This window comes from Equus quagga, chromosome 1 (assembly GCF_021613505.1).
Source record: "Equus quagga isolate Etosha38 chromosome 1, UCLA_HA_Equagga_1.0, whole genome shotgun sequence".
In the NCBI taxonomy this organism is placed as follows: domain Eukaryota; kingdom Metazoa; phylum Chordata; class Mammalia; order Perissodactyla; family Equidae; genus Equus; species Equus quagga.
The window spans coordinates 11,136,594-11,157,466 of NC_060267.1; the positions used below are offsets into that span (position 1 = coordinate 11,136,594).

The 20,873-nt window shown below is 40.2% G+C and overlaps 1 protein-coding gene across 23 annotated transcripts in view; it reads left to right on the forward strand.

Annotated features, from left to right (window-relative positions):
* R3HDM2 (R3H domain containing 2) overlaps window positions 1–20,873 on the forward strand; it is a 128,838-nt gene that overhangs the window by 80,694 nt on the left and 27,271 nt on the right. For 10 of the 23 annotated variants that reach the window (XM_046662513.1, XM_046662539.1, XM_046662567.1 and 7 more), the window contains exons 3-12: window positions 6,964–7,163; window positions 9,716–9,739; window positions 11,545–11,586; window positions 13,450–13,536; window positions 14,297–14,423; window positions 15,334–15,412; window positions 16,070–16,129; window positions 16,687–16,827; window positions 17,245–17,353; window positions 20,112–20,207. In XM_046662513.1, the coding sequence (XP_046518469.1) occupies window positions 6,999–7,163; window positions 9,716–9,739; window positions 11,545–11,586; window positions 13,450–13,536; window positions 14,297–14,423; window positions 15,334–15,412; window positions 16,070–16,129; window positions 16,687–16,827; window positions 17,245–17,353; window positions 20,112–20,207 (930 nt within the window). In that variant the 5' untranslated portion in view covers window positions 6,964–6,998. The remainder of the gene's footprint in view (window positions 1–6,963; window positions 7,164–9,715; window positions 9,740–11,544; window positions 11,587–13,449; window positions 13,537–14,296; window positions 14,424–15,333; window positions 15,413–16,069; window positions 16,130–16,686; window positions 16,828–17,244; window positions 17,354–20,111; window positions 20,208–20,873) is intronic. The other 13 variants (XM_046662547.1, XM_046662591.1, XM_046662653.1 and 10 more) reach the window with 3 other exon arrangements.

The following is a 20,873-nucleotide window of genomic DNA, read 5'->3' on the forward strand; positions in this document are numbered from 1 at the left end:
CTCTTTCTGAATGTTAGTATTTCATTTATAAAATGGAGGTAATATTTTATACCTTGAAAAGATCAAATAAGTTACTCTCTATAAACTGTAAAAAAAATTGAAAGTCATGTGAGGTGACCCAGATTGAAGGGAAAGATGGGAAAAGTTACAAACCTTATTTTTGAACCCAAAAACAGTCCCCCATTGACACCTCTGAAGAGAGGCCTCAGATCTAGACACCCCTCCCATCCCACATTCATGCCCCAGAATGCTCCTGAATGTCCACGTTGGGACACCTAGAACTTTGGCTTTGGGATCAGACACAGCTGGATTGGAATCCTGCCCTTGCCCCTCTTGTATTAACTTGGGAAAGTTATTTGGTTCCTCTAAGCTTTGATTTCTTCCTCTGAAAAATCCCCTAAGAAAGAGTTTTGTTAGGATTAAATAAAGTAATATATAGAAACAATGAAGTCATAGAAAGAACGTAGTCTTAGGAATCAGGCAGCACCAGAGTTCTGGTCTGGTTCTGTCACTTAGTAGTAGTGTGACCTTGGGCAAGTTGCTTAGCTACTCTTGGTGGACATGAGTTAAAGTGCATAGAACAGGTTCATAATGGTGCTGAATAAATATTATTGCTTTTTCCTTTTCTCCTAACTCCAGTGTCAAAGAGTGTAATAATAGGCTTGCTATGCTTGAGCATCTAGACAGTTTTGTTTTGGTTTTAACCTACCATTTTAACCCTATGGATGTTATGTCCCCATTTCCTTGACTCCTAAGGGCATTTTTTTCTGTGTGTATGTGGTTAAATAATACACAGTAAAATGCACAGATCTTAAGCATTTGTTAATAAGTTTTGACAATTCTATGTACCCATATAACCACTACCTCAAACAAGATAGAGTATTTCTATCATTCCTGAAGGATCCCTTATGTCTCTTTCCAATCAGTATTTTACCCTAAACCTTAAGCAACCACTTTTTGATTTAAATCACTATAGGTTGGTTTGCCTGTTCTTGGACTTCATATAAATGGACTTATGTAGTATGTATTTTTTGGAGGGAGATCTGCTGTTTTTTACTTACCATAATAGTTTTGAGATCTATCCACGTTTTTGTGTATGTCAGTATACACCCAGCAAAGTCCTCTCATGTCTCACTGGTGGTGATTGAGTCACTTGTCCCTTTCCAAACCAGTCACAAAAAGGAAACAGAATTTCCACAATTGGTCTAGCTAATTAAGATCCACCTCTAGGGCTCAGGGATAGGGTCACCTCCCTGATCATGTATCCTCAGAGGAAGGCAAACACCAAATGTCATTTTTTTTTTATTGCTGAATACTATTGTATTATATGAATATACCACAATTTGTTTATCCATCCTTCTGAGTCCCTAGATTTTTTTTTTTTTTTAGAGAAAGATTAGCCCTGAGTTAACATCTGCCGCCAATCCTCCTCTTTTTGCTGAGGAAGACTGGCGCTGAGCTAACATCTGTGCCCATCTTCCCCTACTTTATATGTGGGATGCCTGTCACAACATGGTTTGACAAGCGGGGTATAGGTCCGCACCTGGGGTCTGAACCAGCACACCCCAGGCCGCCAAAGCAAAGCATGTGAACTTAACCGCTACACCACCGGGCTGGCCCCATGAGTCCCTAGATTTTAAGCAATTTTTTAAACATGAGTATCAATTGGGAATAATTTACTCTTGACATACAAATTGGTAAAGGACTGGAAAGTTTTCAGGAATTTTACCACAGGGTAAGTTAGAGTTTTTAGCCTTTAGCTGTTGCCTTCTTGCTTACATTCTGTCTACTTGGCCATGGATTAAAAGGGAGAAAATGAAGCTGCCCTTCTGTCTCTGAGTGTTCCTTATATAATATATTCTTTTTGGCCCATTGCCTAGAAAGTTGTTTATAGAGTTGACAGAAGGATATATAATCTCATTGTGCTCTGGAAGGTACTTACCTTGGCAGTCAAAAAATTTATGGGAAATATGCAGCATTCTCCCTGAAAAAAATTGCCAAATCTTGCCTCTCAATCATCCTCCCCTGTATCATCATATTTCCTCACTCCCTCTCCTTGTCCACCACTTCTGACAGTCCCCTCTGTGCAGCTTTGAGCCAGTTAGTGTCCTCAGGAGACATTCTGCCTTAAAATTGTGCTGTTTGCCTGGATGAAATGTACAGTGTGCATAAATAAGTCGTAGGTAAGCACACAGCTAGGCTCTGCTGGGAGCTTAATGTCTTTGCTTTGTTCTCGTCAAGTTACATATGAAATAGTTCCCTTCTTCTCCCACCAAAAAACCTCCCAAGTCCTTTATTTCCTCTTTATGCCGAGTAAACCATGAAGAGTGGAAATTACTTCTCTGCCTTTTAACCCTTTTCTGCTGGCTTTGTTCTTGCTCTTTAAGGCCTTTTTTTCTTTTTGGTTAATAAATTGTCTTGTCCCTCAGCTGCAACTTTTGCTTTTGTTTTGGCCAAAAAAAATTTGTTTCTAGGAATCCTTATTCCCCAAGAAGAAGGAGAGCCTTCTTGAATAGGATTCCAGGACTGGAAATGACTGTAGTTAAAGATTATTTTGGAGAACAAAAGAGAGCCTCAGCTCAAGAAGTACGGTTTGAACTCAGTGTACCTTCCAATAGATCTTGACTCTGGAATAGTAACGCTGTGATCCCTCATAATTAGCCTTTGTTAACTTGAGGACAGCTTCTTTTATCCTAGAAACAAAATGGTGAGGAAACTTAAGACCATGTGATTTGAAGACCTGACTTAAAAACCTGGGAATGTTTAGAAAAGAAAGTGAGATAAAGTTGTCTTCTGTAGCGGGCTGACATGGAAGCAAGATTAAGTTTATTCTTTATGGCTTGCACAGAGAACTAAACTGGGTTCAGTGGGAGGAAGTAATAGGAAGATGAGTTTTGCCTCTTTATACTTTCCCTCCCCAAAAAGGTTTGTATCTGGAGGTGAAGACTTTTTCTTCACTAAAGTTATATGAGCAGAGTGAGGACAGCTATTTTTCAGTTACTGATGATTCAAGAACCCGATTGTGGAGGACTATGGATGTAGCAGGATGGGGCTGAATGAGAAAGCTTCTGAGCCCATTTCCAGTTATGAGATTCCCTGATTCTTTTGTATCTTTGGTAGACTTTTCATTTTCTTTGCTGGTCTTTGGCAGTCTGTCCCCTTAATTAGAGGCAGTATTGCATAGAGGTTAAGAAAGCAAGTGCCAGAGCCAGATTTCTTGCTTTGAGTCCTGGCTCTGCTGTGTACCGTTGTATGACCTTAAGCAAATTATTTAACTTGTTTGCCTCAGTTTACTTATCTATAAAATAGTGATGATAATACTAATATATATCTCATAGGATGATTATAAGATTAAATGAGATAATTTAGCATAGTGCCTGGCACAATGTAAGCACTCCAAATGTTTTAGCTGATTATTGTTAACATTTCTTTCCATGTCAGTTATTTCTACTTATAGAGCTGGATTTCTCTGTCTGGTCCAGATAGTCTCTCTCTTACCATACCCATTCTGACTATCTCAGGATGCTTTTGGCTAGAAATAACAGGAAACTCAATTCAAAATAGCTTAAGTGATGAGGATTTATGGCCTCACATACCAAGCGGTACAGAGCTAGGGGGATCCAGGTTGACTAATTCAGTGTCTACATCACAGCATCAAAGATCCAGCATATTCTCTCTGTTCTGCCGTTGTCCATGTGTTGGTAGGATGTTGCCACAGTCCAGGCGTCATGTGCATACAAGACTACCTTCAGCTGAAGATAGCTACCATTTTTGTCTAATGGCTTTTTTTTTTTTTTAGTACAGTGGGAGGCCATTCTTTGAAGCCACCCACCCAGCATAGTCCCCTCATGTCTCACTGATGATGATTGAGTCACTTGTCCCTTTCCAAACCGGTCACAAAAAGGAAACAATTTCCACAATTGGTCTAGCTAATTAAGATCCACCTCTAGGGCTCAGGGATAGGGTCACCTCCCTGATCATGTATCCTCAGAGGAAGGCAAACACCAGAAGAAAATCTGGGCTAGACTGATGAGTGTGCAAGAAAGGGGAGATTTGGATAGGCAGCCAGTACAGTGTGCTATTGTTACCTTTTCCTCTACTGCTTCCTTTTTCCTCAGAGTCAGTATTAGTTAGTTTTATATAGCTCTTCAAGAGGCCGGTGGTCTCAGTGTAAATGACTCTCAAAATTCTTGAAAGTGGATGCATTAATCACTGTCTGTTTTATGGGTGTTGTTACGAATCTAAAACTCAAATTTTCCTGTTTCCCAGTGAATGAAGGAATCATGTGGCTCCTTAAAACTTGAGTTGGAATATGTGACCATATTCCACAGGTGGCTGTTATGAAAGATCTCTTTTTGTTTGGTTGGTTTTTTTCCTTAGTGCTTTGGCTGAGAAACAATGCTTAGACCCCATGAAGTTAGTCCAGGTGTCCAGATAGTTGACCCTTTTCTGACCCACATGTGAAGAGGAGCTGCAAAGTTGTCATTCTGATTTGAAGAAACATACCTTTTCAGTAATTGAGGCCCATCCTGGAAAAAGAAAGAACTGGCTGCTTTATATTTTTCCATATCACCTTCTCTCTCTTTTTTTTCAGTTTCATTGAGGTATAATTGATATACAGCTCTGTATAAGTTTAAGGTGTACCACATAATGACTTGACTACATATATTGTGAAATGATTACCACAATAAGTTTAGTTAACATCCATCTCCTCATACAGTTATAAAAAACAAATTTTTTTTCCTTGCGATGAGATTTTAGGATCTACTCTCTTAGCAACTTTCAGATATACCCTACAGCAATGTTAACTATAGTCATCATGCTATACATTACATCCCCAGTAGTCATGTATCTTATAACTGGAAGTTTGTACCTTTTGCCCACCTTCATCCCGTTTCCCTACACTCTCTCCCTCACCTTCTCTTTCTGAAAGAGAAATCTGTTTGAGACTATTTAAGCCTGAAAAAGAAAAATATTGAAGGTATATCATATGGTAAAAGAAGTAAACTTAATTTTGTGTGACTTTAAGGCAGATTTAGGTCAAGATTGAAGCAGTTTATAGCTTATTATAGGGAGCAACTATACAACAGTTAAGACAACTTAAGAAACAGTGAAATGATCCTGTCCCAGGAGTTTTCCAGGAGAGGCATGTAGGCCCCTCTCCAGAAGTTACAGAAAGGAGCTTTTCTCTGGGCAAGTGGGAAGAGATTGCGTGAGGTCAAATCTAAGCACTTTTCCAATCTGATCATTGTCGATGTTTCCCAGCTAAGAGAGATGGAGAAGGCATGTGCTGAGTTTTACTGTACTTCAAATTGAAGAGAATGGAGGCTTGATTTACCCATGGGGGAAAAATAAATATATGTTTACATGCAGTTCCCATGTACAGCCAGTGACCCATAAGGCTCTATAAGTTATAATTCTTTTCTAGAAGCGTCTAGGTATTGAATCAATTAATTCAGAAGTAGAATATCGGCCATTTTCTTTTATAGTCAGTTTCTTCCAGTACATTTCTCATCTTTAAATTCTACTGTATGACTATGATTGTGTGAATGATTCTCTGGCCTTTTGGAGGGAATTTATCTAGCCCTATGCAAACTAAGTCTCCAGGCAGCTGCTCAGGAGCCACCACAAGGTGAACAAAGCAGTAATCTTGCAGACTATAACTTATGCCAGGATGAGGTTACCTGTGCTTCTTAAGAGCCTTCTGGGTCTTATCCTTTAGACTGATTTGAAGGAGGGGAAAATGTCTGGTGTGACCATTTGGTTGAAGCATTGCTAACTATTTGTTTAGCTCAGTTTCTAGGGCCACATGACATCGTGGAGGGTTTCTAGTCTTTTTAAAGGAGGGAAAGTATTCAAGATTGAAGTATAGTCAATAACCTGTGTAAGGAGAAACCACTACAAATCATTGTTGGAGCTAAGCACGTTTGACTTCAACAGTTGCTTGAAGACATAAGTCTGTGTATAGAGCATCAGCTTCTGTTTCTGAGTGTCTGCTTGGAGAACTGTGTTAACGTCATTACAAGATTTTCCAGGTAGCCATGTTAAGAGATAAAGAGCCAGTCCCCCCTGCACTACAGATGCTCTATATCATGCTCAATATAGAATGAACCCAAATAGTGAATAGCAAAGCAAAGATTCTCTCTTCGTCTAGGGTGAGACCCAGTCTTTCTGAAGGACAGATGACTACCAAGTTCTCCTCTTGCTTTTTCAGCTTGCTTAAGATAAAGGAAGGAATTTAAGATTCTATGATCATTCTCTGATTTTGCTGCTTTTTGATGGATTGATGCTTGAAGTTAGTAACAATGTTGTGTTATGGGAGCTGTGGAAGTTCTCCTTTGGGAAAGGAGAGTGGTCCTCTCTGCTGGTGAATAGAACTTTACAATATATTTTTCTTCTTTCTGGAAAGAGTCTAGTAAGTTAACTCTGTGGAGTGCCCAAGCTGAAAATGTGAGCAAGTTTCTGTAGGGAACAAGGGAGGGCAAATAAAGTGCCAAGAGGACTCATAACTACATTGCTTTAGAACTGAATCCTGGGGAATCTCAAAACAATTATGCTGAGTAAAAGAATCCAGATAATGTATGATGTAAAATTCTAGAAAATGCAAACTAATCCGTGGTGACAGAAAGTAGATAAGTGTTTGGCTGGGGATGGTGGGGAGGGGAGGAAGGCCTCACAAAGGAGCAGGAGGAAACTTGGAGGGGTGATGAATGTGCTTACTGTCTTGATTGTGGTGGTGGTTTCACAGGTGAATGCATGTTTTATAGCTCATCAAATTGTACATTTTAACTATATGCATTTTATTGTACGTCAGTTTTACCTCAATAAAGCCAAAAAAAATGAATCCAGGAGCAGTATTTATCAAAGGACCCTTTTCTGGGTTACAGGGGGGCTGCTGAAGACTTGTGTGTGTGTTAAGTATAGATACGCACCTCCTGTTTAATCCATCTAATGTTGCTTTAGGAGTCCATAGAGGCTACTGTAGTCTATTGAAGAAGATGTCTAACAGTAACACTACTCAAGAGACCCTGGAAATAATGAAAGAATCAGAAAAAAAACTGGTGGAAGAATCTGTAAACAAAAACAAGTTTATATCTAAGACTTCAAGTAAAGAAGAAATTGAGAAAGAGAGTGAAGATACCACTTTGCGTCAGGAGACACAGGTAAGGATTAGAAGTACATCATATGCACACTCTTTATACCTGAATAGAAATGTCATCATAGGTGACACTGAGCATCTGTAGGAAGCCAGTCACTTATATGAACACTTGATTCTCCGTAAAAACCCAACTTAAGCTCTCAAGAAATATCTCCTTCCCTTTTTGTCATAGAGTCCACAATGAAGTCTTAAGAAGACAGACTGAAATCCCTAATGCATTTGGACCTGAGTTACGCTGGTTCTTGCTACATTTTGATATTTTTTAACTATCAAAAAATAAACTGTACAAACACATATTTAACAAGTTATAATATGGCTCATACAATAAACTCTTAAAACTAGAGCTGCATGGCTTTATATATATGTTAAACTCATATCCTGGTTGTGTTAAAGCAGTTAGCGTTGTCTGGGTCAGAAATAGTCTCTGAACTTGCCACTTGGTAAATGTGAGTGAGAGGAATTTCACTCTTTGGTTGTCATGTTGTTATCCATCCAAATTCATATTGCGGTGCAGGCATGATGGCAGTAGATGGCCAGCTGAGCTTCTTCTACAGCTCTTCTTTTGTGCCCAGCCAGCCCAGACTCTCAGCCTCTTCTAGTTTATCTGTTCCAGTCGTTCTCTTTTTCTGTGGTCGCTGCTGGTTTCCTGTTACCCAAGCTCAAATTATATAAATCCTTTCCTTCATGTCCAGGGGTGACATTATGTGCTTAGGGGGTAGACTTAACTCTAATAAGTTAGTTTAAAAAGCAGTGACAACACATTTTGGAGAAACTTGAAGCATAATTTCTCTTGACAACCCAATTCACCTAGGCTTTGTCTTCTTTAAAGATTAAAACAGCAACAACATGAAGAGATGAGTTAAAATCACACAACTCTCTGAAATACTTTATTCTCTAGCTGCCTACTTTTCTACTGTCTTTCCTGTTACAGTTTACCAGATCTCTCTCCTGGCTGCTTTTCTTTCCGTTATCTTTTGCATGTGAGTTGTCATTCCCCACCCATCCTTCCAGAGTTTGTGGAGACAGGCTGCCACTGTTCCAACTATACTTCCAGCCTCCACTGATACCAGTAATGAATTTTAAATCCTCAGGACAGATAAGTGATGAATGTTTAATTATGTGCTGTCATGTTACATGGAAGATAATAATTAAATGAACTTTTGGGTCCAAGTTACCCTCTTCTCAGGAGACTAGTTTAAGTGGCGTTCTAAACTCCTGTTGTGTGTACTTCTTGAAGAAAGGCAGAAAAGAAAGAATATCTATAGGTTTTATATGCCTTGTGGATACTCACTTGGTTTGAAAATAATGTCATTTCGATATACAAATAGGAGGGAGGTTGGTTAGGGGAACCTGCCTCCCCTCTGACTCCTTTTGCTGCTGCTAGAGCAGGTGGAGCTGCTGCTGCCATCTACTGGAGCTTCTGCTCCTTCTACAGTCTTCAGTCTTGTTGGCCACCCTTCTGAAGCCCTCTCCCTTATACCATTTCCAAACACATCATGTGCCCCTTCAACAGCACTAAAAATTCTGCTCTTTTTCCTACCTTCCCCCTGACTCACACGCTGGAAGTCTCCCCAAGAATCTTACGCTGTCAGAGGAGTGCCTGTTATGAATTGGAGCTGGAAAGTTTGTGGAAAGGGGACTTTGATCACTTGTACTATGTGAGACATATTCTTGGAATCAGCACTTGGAACTCAGATCATCTTTTGCATGGAAACAGTGCTATAAAAGGCAGCCTCTGGGATTCAGTTTAGAATGGGCAAGCCCTGACTTAACGCATGTTGAACTTAGGTGAGTCCTTTAAATAATCAGCTGGGTATGGCCTCCTAGTTGGGCTTTCTGCCTTTAAACTTGTAATCTCTTCTGATTCATCTACCATACTGCTTTCGAAAGATGGTTACGAAATAAAGATCCGATTGTGTTAATTCTCTTCTAACTTTCTGTCTGTCTCATTTGCCCTGGGCTAAGTCTCAGATTTGCCAGCATGGCATATTGTGACCTAGTCCCTTGCCTGCCAGCCATCCACCCCTGGCATCCTATGCTTCAGCATTATCTGATTCCTTGGTCCCTGTTATAAATAGGAGCTGAAAAGTTTGGGGAAAGCATGCTTTTGTACATGCTTTCTCTGCCTAGAAGGCCTTCCTTGGTATTCTTTCCTTGGCCTCCTCCAACCCCTGAACTCTCCCTGCCAATATCTTTCTAATACCTGTTTATCCTTCAAATCTCAATCCAGACGTGTCTTTCTCTAGGAGGCCTTCTTTGACAATCTTACTCATCCATTGCGGGTCTTCATTGCATAATCCTTCAATTAATGTCTGACTCCTTCACAGAACTATAAGCTCCATGAGGCCCAGGATTAGGTCAGTTTGGGCTCACCATTATATTGCTGAGGCCCAACACAGTTGCTTGTGGGCACTCAATATTTGTGAATGTGTGAATTCTTAGGTAGATGTGAGTTTGACACTGGTGCTGTGTGCTCCTGTAGCACTCCATGAGTACCTCTGTAATGCACTTAATGTACTGTATTGTAATTGTCTATTTGTTTGTCTTCTCCAACAGGATTATGAGTTCCTTTTTGACAAGGTTTGTGTCTTTTTTCTCTGTATCCTCCAGTAGTTAACATGGTACCTGTTACATATTAGGCTTTCAGTATGTGTTTGATTATTAAATGAAAACTATCCATTCTAGGAAATAAGCAGAATCATATATACCTTGCTTTTAAGGTTATAAATTGATATAACCTCTTTGAAGGGCAATTTGACGATACTTCATAAAATTTTTAAATGGACTACTGATATACTGTATTTGGTCGTTGAATATTGTTTATACTAACAAAAGATCAGAAACATCTTAAATGGTGCAGTTTCAGGGACTGGTAAAATAAGTTATGGTACAGCCACACAATGGAATACCATGCAACCATTAAGAAAAACAGATCTATAGAATGATATCCGTGAAAAAAAGTTTAAAAGCAAGGTTCAGAGCAGTGTGTACAATATACTTCTATTTGGTTAAAAAAAAAATAAACCTATGTGTGTATACATGTACAGTAAGCTTATATATGCGTGAAAGATCTCTGGAAAGATTACAAGGAATTCAATATTAGTTGATCCTTTAAGAGGGAACAGCCGGCTGGGGGACAGATGTGAAAGGAGACTTAGTATTCTATATACCCCCATTATACCTTTTGAATGTTTCTACCATGTGTATGTTATTACCTATTTGAAAAAATAGTGACAAGCTTCACATTCCTGGACTGTGACTCTTCCCTTACTGTAACAGATCTTGCCACTGACCAGATCCACCATCATTTCTTACTCTTTCCATCCACCTTCCTGGTTCGCCATTTTGCATTGTAGCAGTGTTGTTTGGTAATTAATGAGGAAGACAAAGGAAAGAGAAATCCTCACCTACCCAGGACCATGCTGGTACTCTGCTTCTGTCTTGTTTCCCTTCTTTCCACCCCAGCCTCAGTTCTCTCCACACCCCAGGGGCAGTGAGTTCCATTCCAGACATCTCACAAGCCCTAAGTGGCTCATCCCATATATAACCCCACCCAGCCTCTTCTCAAAAGCCCCCATTTTGACTTCTCAGCTTTTCAGAAACCTTATCAATTAATTAGTTGTTTCTTCCCTCATCCCACCTTAGGCCCTCATTCTTCATTTTCCTCAGCTTCTACCCTACTCCTTATCTACTCTCCTTACCCTCCCTTTGCTCTGGAGGTCTTGTCCATATCTTCCATGCTCCCTTCTTTTTATCCTGTCCCATCTTACATCCCTGACCCAGAAAGATTATAAGAGCCACCACCAGGAGCTTAGAACTAGGAGAATTTTCATAGTCAGGCAGTTAAGACAATTGGCAAGAAGAGTCTTCATTCCATTTCTGCTGCCATAGGGACAGGTGTTTTGAGTATCTCAAGTTGGAACTCTGAATACGCTGTCCTATAAAGGTGTTATCATAAGTGATGGTTAGTAGCCATATTTCATGTTCATTCTGTGTTAAATAAGCCACCATGAGCAACCTTGGGGGAAAAAACACTATCTTGCTATGGTAGTAACATTTCCAGAAGCATCCTAATCAGGAGAGGATTCCATGATTTATCCAAAAGTAATTTTTATCAGTCTGCGAAAGAGGCCAACCAGTCAGTGTCTCCTTTTTCTTTATCTTCATGATGAATAATGATTTGTCTATAGGTGACCTGTGGTCCCTTCCGTGTCACAGTTGCTAGAGTTGTAGCATAGGGGGACAACCACACCAAGTGGGTCTCATCAAAGTTTGGCTATTATAATGATTTTACGGTTACTGCTTTTTCTTTATAAACTTGTATTGCTTTTAACTTAAGTGTTGATTTTCCCCACCTTTCACATTTTACAATTCCCTTCTAACAGAGGCGGACATCCAACCACGGTCATGCCAGGAAAAGAGCCAAGGTGAGAGCCTTTTCTCTATTGCTTCTTTTCTCATGTTCTCAGTAATGTGTTTCAGAAATGGACTTATCGCTAATATCTAGTTTATTTGGATTATATATAGGCAGTTTTTTGCCTGCACTTTGTACCCTAATTGTGAACGTGCATACACAGACATACACACACATACACACATTTCCTATGGAAGATCTGGCTTTATTTTTCTCCATTATTTCTAGTTCGGTCACAGTCTGTTTCTGATACCTGAAAGGATACCCAGTCGGAGCCTCCCACAAAGCCTGAGCAAATTGGTAGTGGTTCTGCTGAAATGCCAGTTTCTTAGCCTACCTCTGGCTTCTCTAGGAGAATGGCTGCTACATGAGTCTTATTTTTTCCCCCATTCTTTCTTTTTTTTTTTTTTGCCATGTGAATTTCCTTTAAGATAAATCCTGCTCCGTTAAATAGAAATGACTCAACATTTTTGGATATCCTAAAAATGCAGGCTTCTTTTTTTTTTTTAATGTTTTACTTTTTAGGTTGGGGCAGGGAGGAAGATTTTGTTTTTAAATCATTGTATGATAAAATTAGCACATCACAGATTATTTTAAGCACTGTTATCGGGGAGGATTATATGTGTTAGTGTGAGATAGCTTTATAATGTTAGTTGGGGAACAGTAAAATACTAAATTTTTCTTGCAGTGGAAAGAATTGTCACCAGAAGTACTAATTAAGGGTGTCCACCCCTTTCCCCCAGAAAAATAATGGCAGAATTTGGGAGTGGCCCAGCTAGAAAGTGGCTTAGTTTGAAGAAAACCATGATGGATGATAAATTGGCTCTGTGTCTTGCCTTACGTGGCCTAATCCATAGTGATGGGCTTGACATTAAAGTTCAAAACAAAGGATGTTCACTGCCACTTCACTTCCTCCCAAACTTTTTGCGATAAGTAGGACAGTTGTTATCTCCGTTTTATGGATGAACAGGCTTGAAGTCGGTTCTTCAGACATGCAAGTTCTTTTCATTATACAGTACTACCTGGCACAGACATATCATATTTTGGGCTTTTGTATTCACTGTAAACCTTGGTTTTATTGTAAGAACTCTCAGTAAGTATTTATAGGTAGATTTTGAATGAGCCATTGTATAATTTTTGGCTTTTGGGATGTCTAGGGGAGCAGTGATTTGCAAAGTGGATTTCAGATCTCTTTGAGATTCTCCAGCCAGCAGAAATAAACCAAGTGGATTAGCTTTTCATTATATTAAATCCCAAATGGTAGAAAGTTTTGTGTCTTTCTCTTTACTCTTTTCTTAGATACTTCTTTCCATACCCTGCCATCTCAGGTTTAGAGTCATTTAGCATTTATTGTCTGCTATATGTGAGGCACTATTTATGATATGTATGTTTACATACTTTATATATCTAATTCTCACAACAACCTTTTAAGTATTTTTATCTCATTTTTATTGAGGAAAAACAGAGACCCAGAGAGGTCAAGTAATTTGCTCAGGGTCTCATGGCTCATAAGCTCAAAGCCAGGAGTTGAAACTAGGACTTCTCACTGTTAAATCCAGTGTCTAAGCTCTGCTGTGTATTCTCAGGAAACTTCTGAGTCTGAAATTGGAGCACTGGGCTAGAAAGAGGAGAGCTAAGTAAAGTGGTTTTCCTATCATCTGTCTCAAGTAGCCATTTTGTTTTTATACGTCTACTGTTGTAAGCAGGAGAATTATCTTTCAAGTGAATCAGGAACTGGCAAGTAGGACCTGTTTGGAAAAAATGCTATTTAATGGAAGCAGCAACTAACAGAGCCAAAGAGGATGCCCTTCTTTCAGCCAAAAGCTTTCTGGATGTTCACCAAGGGAATATATGTGTGTATTTGGTTTTTTTTCAGTCTAATTCCAAACTAAAGTTGGTGCGCAGCCTGGCAGTGTGTGAGGAGTCCTCTGCCCCATTTGCTGATGGACCACTAGAAACCCAGGTAGGTCCTTTATAAGAGTAAATGTGGGGGCCAGCCCCATGGCTGAGCGGTTAAGTTCGCGCGCTCCACTTCAGCGGCCCAGGGTTTTCCCAGTTCAAATCCTGGGCACAGGCATGGCACTGCTCATCAAGCCATGCTGAGGCAGCACCCCACATGCCACAACTAGAAGGACCCACACATAAAAATACACAACTATGTACCAGGGGGCTTTGGGAGAAAAAGGAAAAATAAAATCTTTAAAAAAAAAAGAGTAAATGTGGCTTTTGCATTTGGCAGTTGTTTGGCAAACTGTAGTATAGCAACCACAGCATCAACATTAGGCTTGGAAATCAGGGTGGAAAGAGCTTCAGAACAAGCTGTTGCAGTAAAGCAGGGAATGAGTGAGAGTGTGAAATATAGGTCTTCACACCTGGAACACCCAGGATGATGCAGACAAGGAGATCCCAGGGCTGTATCTTGTTTTCCCACCCCTCATCATTTCTCTTTGGTGGTTAGAACCATTTCCATCCAATTCCTGTGCCAAGAACAGCCAGTGTAACTTGAACTCTCCATATAGCATGCTGTGATTGTTAGCAGAAAAGGTTTGGCCTCTAGCCTTTTGGTAGAACAAAAGCTAAAATAATTTAATTAACAAAATATTCTCTTCTGTGAAAGAATGCTGCCACCCCAAGATTTGCCTTCTTTGAGATTTCAAGGGAGCTGCAAGAGACTTAAAATCCTTTTTCCTCTTTGATTATGTTTCTCTTTCCCCTTGTCCAAGGATATAATTCAATTGCACATCAGCTGCCCCTCTGACAAAGAGGAAGAAAAGTCCACAAAGGATGTCTCTGAAAAGGAAGACAAGGACAAAAACAAAGAAAAAGTCCCAAGGAAGATGCTGTCTAGAGGTGAGGACTTTCTCCCTCTCTCTTCTGTCCTAGGGCCTGGCTCTGCACTCCTCTTTCCTTCCATCTTGAAGCCTGGCACTCACTGGCCTTGCTGGCCCAACAGTTCATAGTGTCCTGCGGACTTCATGGTTGCTTGGGGGAGGTGCCTGACTATGTTGCTTTCTTTGCTGCTTTATCCAACCCTGCCTTAGGGGCTCACCTGCCACAGAGAGCTACTCCATTAACGTTGGCAGTACCCATAGGAGGACATTGGAGTTAATTGATTTTATTTTTGTTCTGGAATAAACAATAACATGGATCATCGCTAGTTACAGATCCTCCAGATAACTATTTATATTTTGGGATGCGTGGAGTGATTTTTTTTTTCATGCAGCTTTGCATCTAATTATTAATCTCTCTTTGGTTTTAAACTCTTGGGCTGATAGCAAAAAGACATGGTCCATGAAAATAATAGTTGAGAGGAAAAAGGCAACCTTGGGATTAAAATTTTATAAATAAATATAAATAATCAACATTTGAGCATATTTGCTGAGATTCTGGAAAATTCAGCCCTGACTTCCCTTACCTGGAATTTATTTTCCTTGATTAGAATAAAACCTGCTTTGTTTTGGTCAGGACATTCAGTAAATACTTAATTGATGGTAAGGTGGCTTTCTAGTCTAACACTGATACAACTCTATGACCCAGATGCAATGCTATGACCCAACACTTCTACCTTCTGTCATTGTCATGGGGAATTTGGGGTGGCTGGCAAATAAAGTTCATTCTGGTTTTTAAGCTAAAACCCTGAAGTTTGATTCAACTTTGCTATTCTCATCTCTCCTGGTCAGGTTGTGGGCTTCTGCATGGCATAGATATCATGCAGGACAGTTTCATTTATTTTAAATTTCTTTTATTCTGGTGGTTCTAGACTCCAGTCAAGAATATACGGACTCCACTGGAATAGACCTACATGAATTTCTTGTAAATACACTGAAAAAGAACCCAAGGTAATAACATCATCTGTTGGGAGGGAAAAGGGGCCAGGGGCCAGCCAGATACTCAAGAGGCTAAGTAGCTTCTCAGGATTTTTCTATTATTAGAATCTAGAATGCCCATGCTCTACCACCATTTCTCTCCAGTGTAGTTTTATATCTGTGAGGGATTCAGAATACCCTCCTATTGAGATTTCTGCTTTCAGAAGAGTTGAGAAAAATTCTATGGAAGAAGAATGCAGAGACAAAGAAATATGAAGGCTTGGGAGTACAATTAAAAAGCACCAAAGAAAAAATAATTGATTTGTACATATGCTAAATCATAATGTTTTAAAATTCTATAACTAAACGTAGTGTAGAAGATTGATTAGATTTATAGGTATAAAGTATGTTTATGTGAATATGGCTGCCAACAGAATTAGGTTTCTGATAAGGAAAACAAAGTACATGATTAGGAAGATCTGCAAAATGTATACTTGATTGTTTTTGTTTTTTAAAGTAACGTAAGACAGGCCAGTGAAGCTCAGCAGCCCCTGCATTTTTGGTCCACTTTTGGGGTTCGGCTCTATCCCTCCCTTCAGCTTCTGTAGTGAGCAGGTTGTGTTTTCAATCCTTGCTTTCAATGTCTATGGGACGGCTACTTTTTGTTTTGTTTTAATCTTTTTAAAACAGGGACAGAATGATGCTGCTAAAATTAGAACAGGAGATTCTGGAATTTATTAATGACAACAAGTAAGTTACTTGAATAAAATACACATTTAGAGATGGGAGGGGGCACTGGGAAGAAATTTAGGTGCAATTTTAGAATATCCCTCTTTCATTTTTCCCTTAAAGTCTGAATTTTGAATTACTCACTGGGAACCAAAAGGAGTGGGGGAAAAGTAATCAGAATGAATTAAGAAGTATATGTGTGAAAACCAAGTGAGGTTTTTAAGTTATTGCATAGACTTGAGTTGAAAAGAATTTATATCTTTTCAGCAGCTAGCCCTTGTCCCATATTTCATTATTCTTAAATTTCTTGCTTTTTTCTTGGTAGAATATCATCCAGGTGGTTGAGACCTAGGGCTTAGGGAGTAGTCTTAATGGAGATAGTGGATCAGAGTGATCTATAAACACTGTAGGTGAAGAAGCTGAGAGAACCTTTTTGGTTCCCACTGAGTAAATATCTATCTTACATCTGTTTCTCCTGAGAAATTCTCCACTTTAGACACTTGTAAGAAAAATTACAACTGGCTGTTACTGCTGTTGTTTGTCCTGATTTTATTTTTTCCCCCTGGGTTTCCCTTCAGTAACCAGTTCAAGAAGTTCCCTCAGATGACCTCATATCACCGGATGCTATTACACCGGGTAGCTGCCTATTTTGGGATGGACCACAATGTTGATCAAACTGGAAAAGCTGTCATCATCAACAAAACCAGTAACACAAGAATGTAAGGGAGGAAACCACAGATTGGGAAGGCTTTCCTGGGATAGCCTCTGGGGTGGAAGAGGAAAGTATGTCTCTTCCCAGGAAGGGGACAATTTGAGGGGTTGTATTTTCAATTCCTACTCTTTGTGAGGCCTCTGAGATAGAGTCTAGAGGCACTGGTGTTTCGTGAAGACTGGCCCATGGCCTCTCTTTACCTTTACTGATAGGACAGGTATAACTTTGGAGGAAGACAAGTTATAGACGTATAAAGAACAGACCCTGAGGATTTCATTAAAACCGCCATGCGACTTTTTGGATGCCTGACTCCAGAAATCCCCTAAGTGGGAGTTGTCAAATTTGAGAGCAGTTCTAGGAGGTCTGCTTCCTAACAAAAGGGTCTTTTTCCTCCCTTGCTTCCACATTTCTCTCCCAATCCCAGCCCTGAACAGAGGTTTTCAGAACATATAAAGGATGAGAAGAATACAGAATTTCAACAGAGATTCATTCTCAAGAGAGATGATGCCAGTATGGACCGAGATGATAACCAGGTGAAGAATGGAAAGGGGTGGGCCTATAGAGAGAGATTGCAGTAAGAGAAACTGGGAGGGGAAAAGAATTTTTGTGGGATGGAAAAAACTCAAAATATCTTAGTATGGAAAAATGTATTGAGCTATACTGAGTTGGCTTTGGCTTAATGTTGAGGACTGACTACCCTTGTTGAGCTGAATGCCACGCTCTTAGCCCAGAGAGACATGGTGCTGAGGTTTGCTGGGTTTTCTCATTTGGCTTGGAACTCCCTGGTTCTGCCACTGACTTCTAACTCCATGTCATTTGGGGACAAACCAAGGTCCCTCCGTGCTTCAGCCTTGATTCAGCTGATGGCTTCATTCTTTTTTTCTTTAATAGTTAGGGATTTCTTTGGGAACCGCCAAAAACTACTTTATCCCATTTCCACTCTTATCCTAGCTCAGGGCTAGCCTTGAACTGGCAAAGTTGTGATCTAATTTACCCACTTATAAAGGTGTTTCTGATCCCTTTCTTCAGACTCCTTATTCTTTTCCCAACTCCTTCCACCAAGGTGAGTGAGTTAATTTGACTTGTGATGCTGGGAACCTCAGGCAGTATCCCCTTTTTGATCCACTCCTGTGGGAATAAGAAGTGAACAGTCTGCCCCATCCCTTCACTTATGGGCCTGGCTGTTGCCCGGACTTCTAGCCACCCTTCAGATAGTATGTGATAGTTTGGGGGTTAGTTTTCCTAGCCATATAAAGGATTTAGATCCAGCCTGATTCTGATTGACCTCCAAAGGAGGTTAGGTGGAGAACCAGGATTAAGGTTTGAAGAGCACGGTTGGGTAGAGCCAATATGAGTCTTGCCAGTTAATGATAACCGTAATAATATCTTACCTCTAGAGTCAAAATTAATTTTCTTGGGGTGTTGTATGGGCTTGAGACCAGGACTTTTCCTGCTTGCTACTTGAGTATTTGAGGGAGTCCTTTTGAGAAAAGTGCCATTATCTATTGTGGACAAACATGCTGGGTCTGATTGAAAACAATGAAACATACAACAAGACGAAATTTAAAAAACAAGAAAGAGCCTTTCCATCCTGATGCCCTTCTCTCCATTTTCTCAAAACCCTTTTTCTGTGGATCAGGAATTATTCAGGCCTAGAGGCACATTGAAGTAGAGTGGAATCTGTTCCTATTGTAAACTTTTCATCTCTCAGCTTCAGGCTCGATCCATAATAGGGTAAGCTCTATGCACTTTCTATCTGTGATATTAATAGTAAACACAGTGATGGTTATTTTATTGAGTATTTTCCCTGACTAAGACTCTGTTCTAAACACGTTATATGTATTAACTCCTACAACCCTCTCCACAACCCAGTGTAGATGGGGGTTATTAGCCCCACTTTAAATATAGGAAAACTGAGGCTAAGAGATGCTGAGTTACTTGCCTGAAGTGACATTACTCAGAGGTGGCAGAGCTGAGATTCTGCCTGACCTCAAAGCCAATTATGCTCTTTCTGCCCTGCCACTGGTTTACCAGTGCTAGGGGCTGAGGACAGTATAGCACCTTGAAGGCCTGTGTCTTCTTGGAATGGTATTTGTAAAAGGACATTTAGTAGAATTTAGGTTGTTAAGGCTAGTGAGAACTAAGTCTAGTCAAAAGTTGATTCTCCTGAAGTTATGCCTACCTCTGGAGATTGGTGAAGATCAGGAAGATCAGCCTAGAGCAGCAGTCTTCTTGGTTGCTTCATCTGAAGCTTTCAAAGCGTGTGGATTAAAGGTCAGAATCTTTTATAACCTGATAACATTCATTTGATTGGTTACCCCCCACCCCCTGAACGCCTTGCCTCCAAGAGCAGTATGGAAAAGGACACTCTATAACACCCCGCCCAGGACAGTGCTCACAACTCACAGGGCAAGAGAGGAAAAGACAATGATGGAGAATTGGGTGGGAGACTAGCCAGAGGTGGTGATCTGCCCAGCCATCCCTTCTAGTCACCTCACTACATTTTTCAAAGAATGTAAGATTCTCTATTCTTCTTTTCCCTTTCTGTCACTCTCTCTTTCCCCTTTCTCTACTGAATCTTGTTTTTCTATTCCTTTCTCTGTCCATCCTTCTGTTCTATTCTCCTTTTCTTTTCTCTTTTCCTCTTTGTGTTGTTCTGTTCTCTTCTCTATCTCTGTAATTTCTCTCTCTTTCCCTCCCTCCAGTAGCAATAGTTAAGATGAGAAAATACGCTTAAGCTTTGAGTTTAGCTTCACCCTTGGGATTTCATTTCCAAGGCCCTCTTTGCTGAGCTGCGTGTGACTTGGGTCTTCAGGCCATGGCATTAGTGACTTAAGAAGAGACAATGTCAGGTGCTAGTTCTGTAAAACTCTTTTCTACACTCAGCTCTGCTAAATACCTGTTTCTTCTCCCTCTCTAGCTTCCTCCTAGCCCTGCTTTCCCTCCAAAGCAACGTCGTTTATTCCCTGGGCTATTCTCTTGATCCTTACTGACTGGAGAGTACCTGAATACTACAAGGAAGCAACTCAGTCTTTATAAATAGTTGTCGTTCTTGATACTGGTGGGGGTGGGGAGATGGAGAGGCCCCAATCTTCCAGAAAACCTGATCTCCCAAACTGCATGGTCAGATGTACCCAGTGAAACCTGTCCAACACTAGAAATTTTATTTCTTTTTTTTTCCATTTTTTTGATGGCAACTATAAACTCTCCCGGTTTCTCTTCCTTGCTGGTGTGCAGTGAGCTTGCAGTACGAGGAGAACTTAACTAGCTTAATTCTGCTCATCGATCTAGATCAGAGTTCCATTGCAGGATGGAAGGAGGAGCAAGTCAATAGAAGAGAGAGAGGAGGAATATCAAAGGGTCCGAGAGAGAATATTTGCCCGAGAGGTAAGTGTAGCTTCTGAGAGTTGTCAGCCCATAGCTTTTAGCTCTTAATCTTTGAAACTGTGAATGGAATGAACCCTCCATAAATGTTTTGTTGGTTTTTTTTTTTTCCTAACCAACATCAGCCAGCCCCAGACTTGATCTCTAAAGTTAAATTTGGCTTATTGGGAAGCTGCAGATTATTATTTGTATTATTTTTAACACATTCTGCCGGATGGCATGCAAAGAGAACAAATGGAGTGGCTGAATTTGGTAGATGTGATTAGACTGAAAATAGAAATTGTTTTGGCAGGGCTTATGGAAGGGCCCTGAATCTTGCCTGTCAAACCCTCCTCCTACTTACCCTCTTTCACTTCCACTGTCCATTTTAGGGATCTTTGCTTTTAAGCGGAAGACTTAGTGTCCACACAGCCTATACGTTCATCTTGTTTGGCCAGCCTCATTTTTAGGATATATTGGTGATTGTTAGAGCAGATTTGACATCCATTCTCTGAGCTCCACATTTGACATGCACAGAGGGTACCATGCACTATTCCCTTCAGTCTCTACATGAACAGGAAGTCTCTTTCTTTCTGTATTTCTTACCTTGCTTCTTAGAACAGGACTAGCACCATGGGCCAAAAAGCAACATGAGTCATTTTAGGCAACTTTTTCTTAAGAATTGTGGGC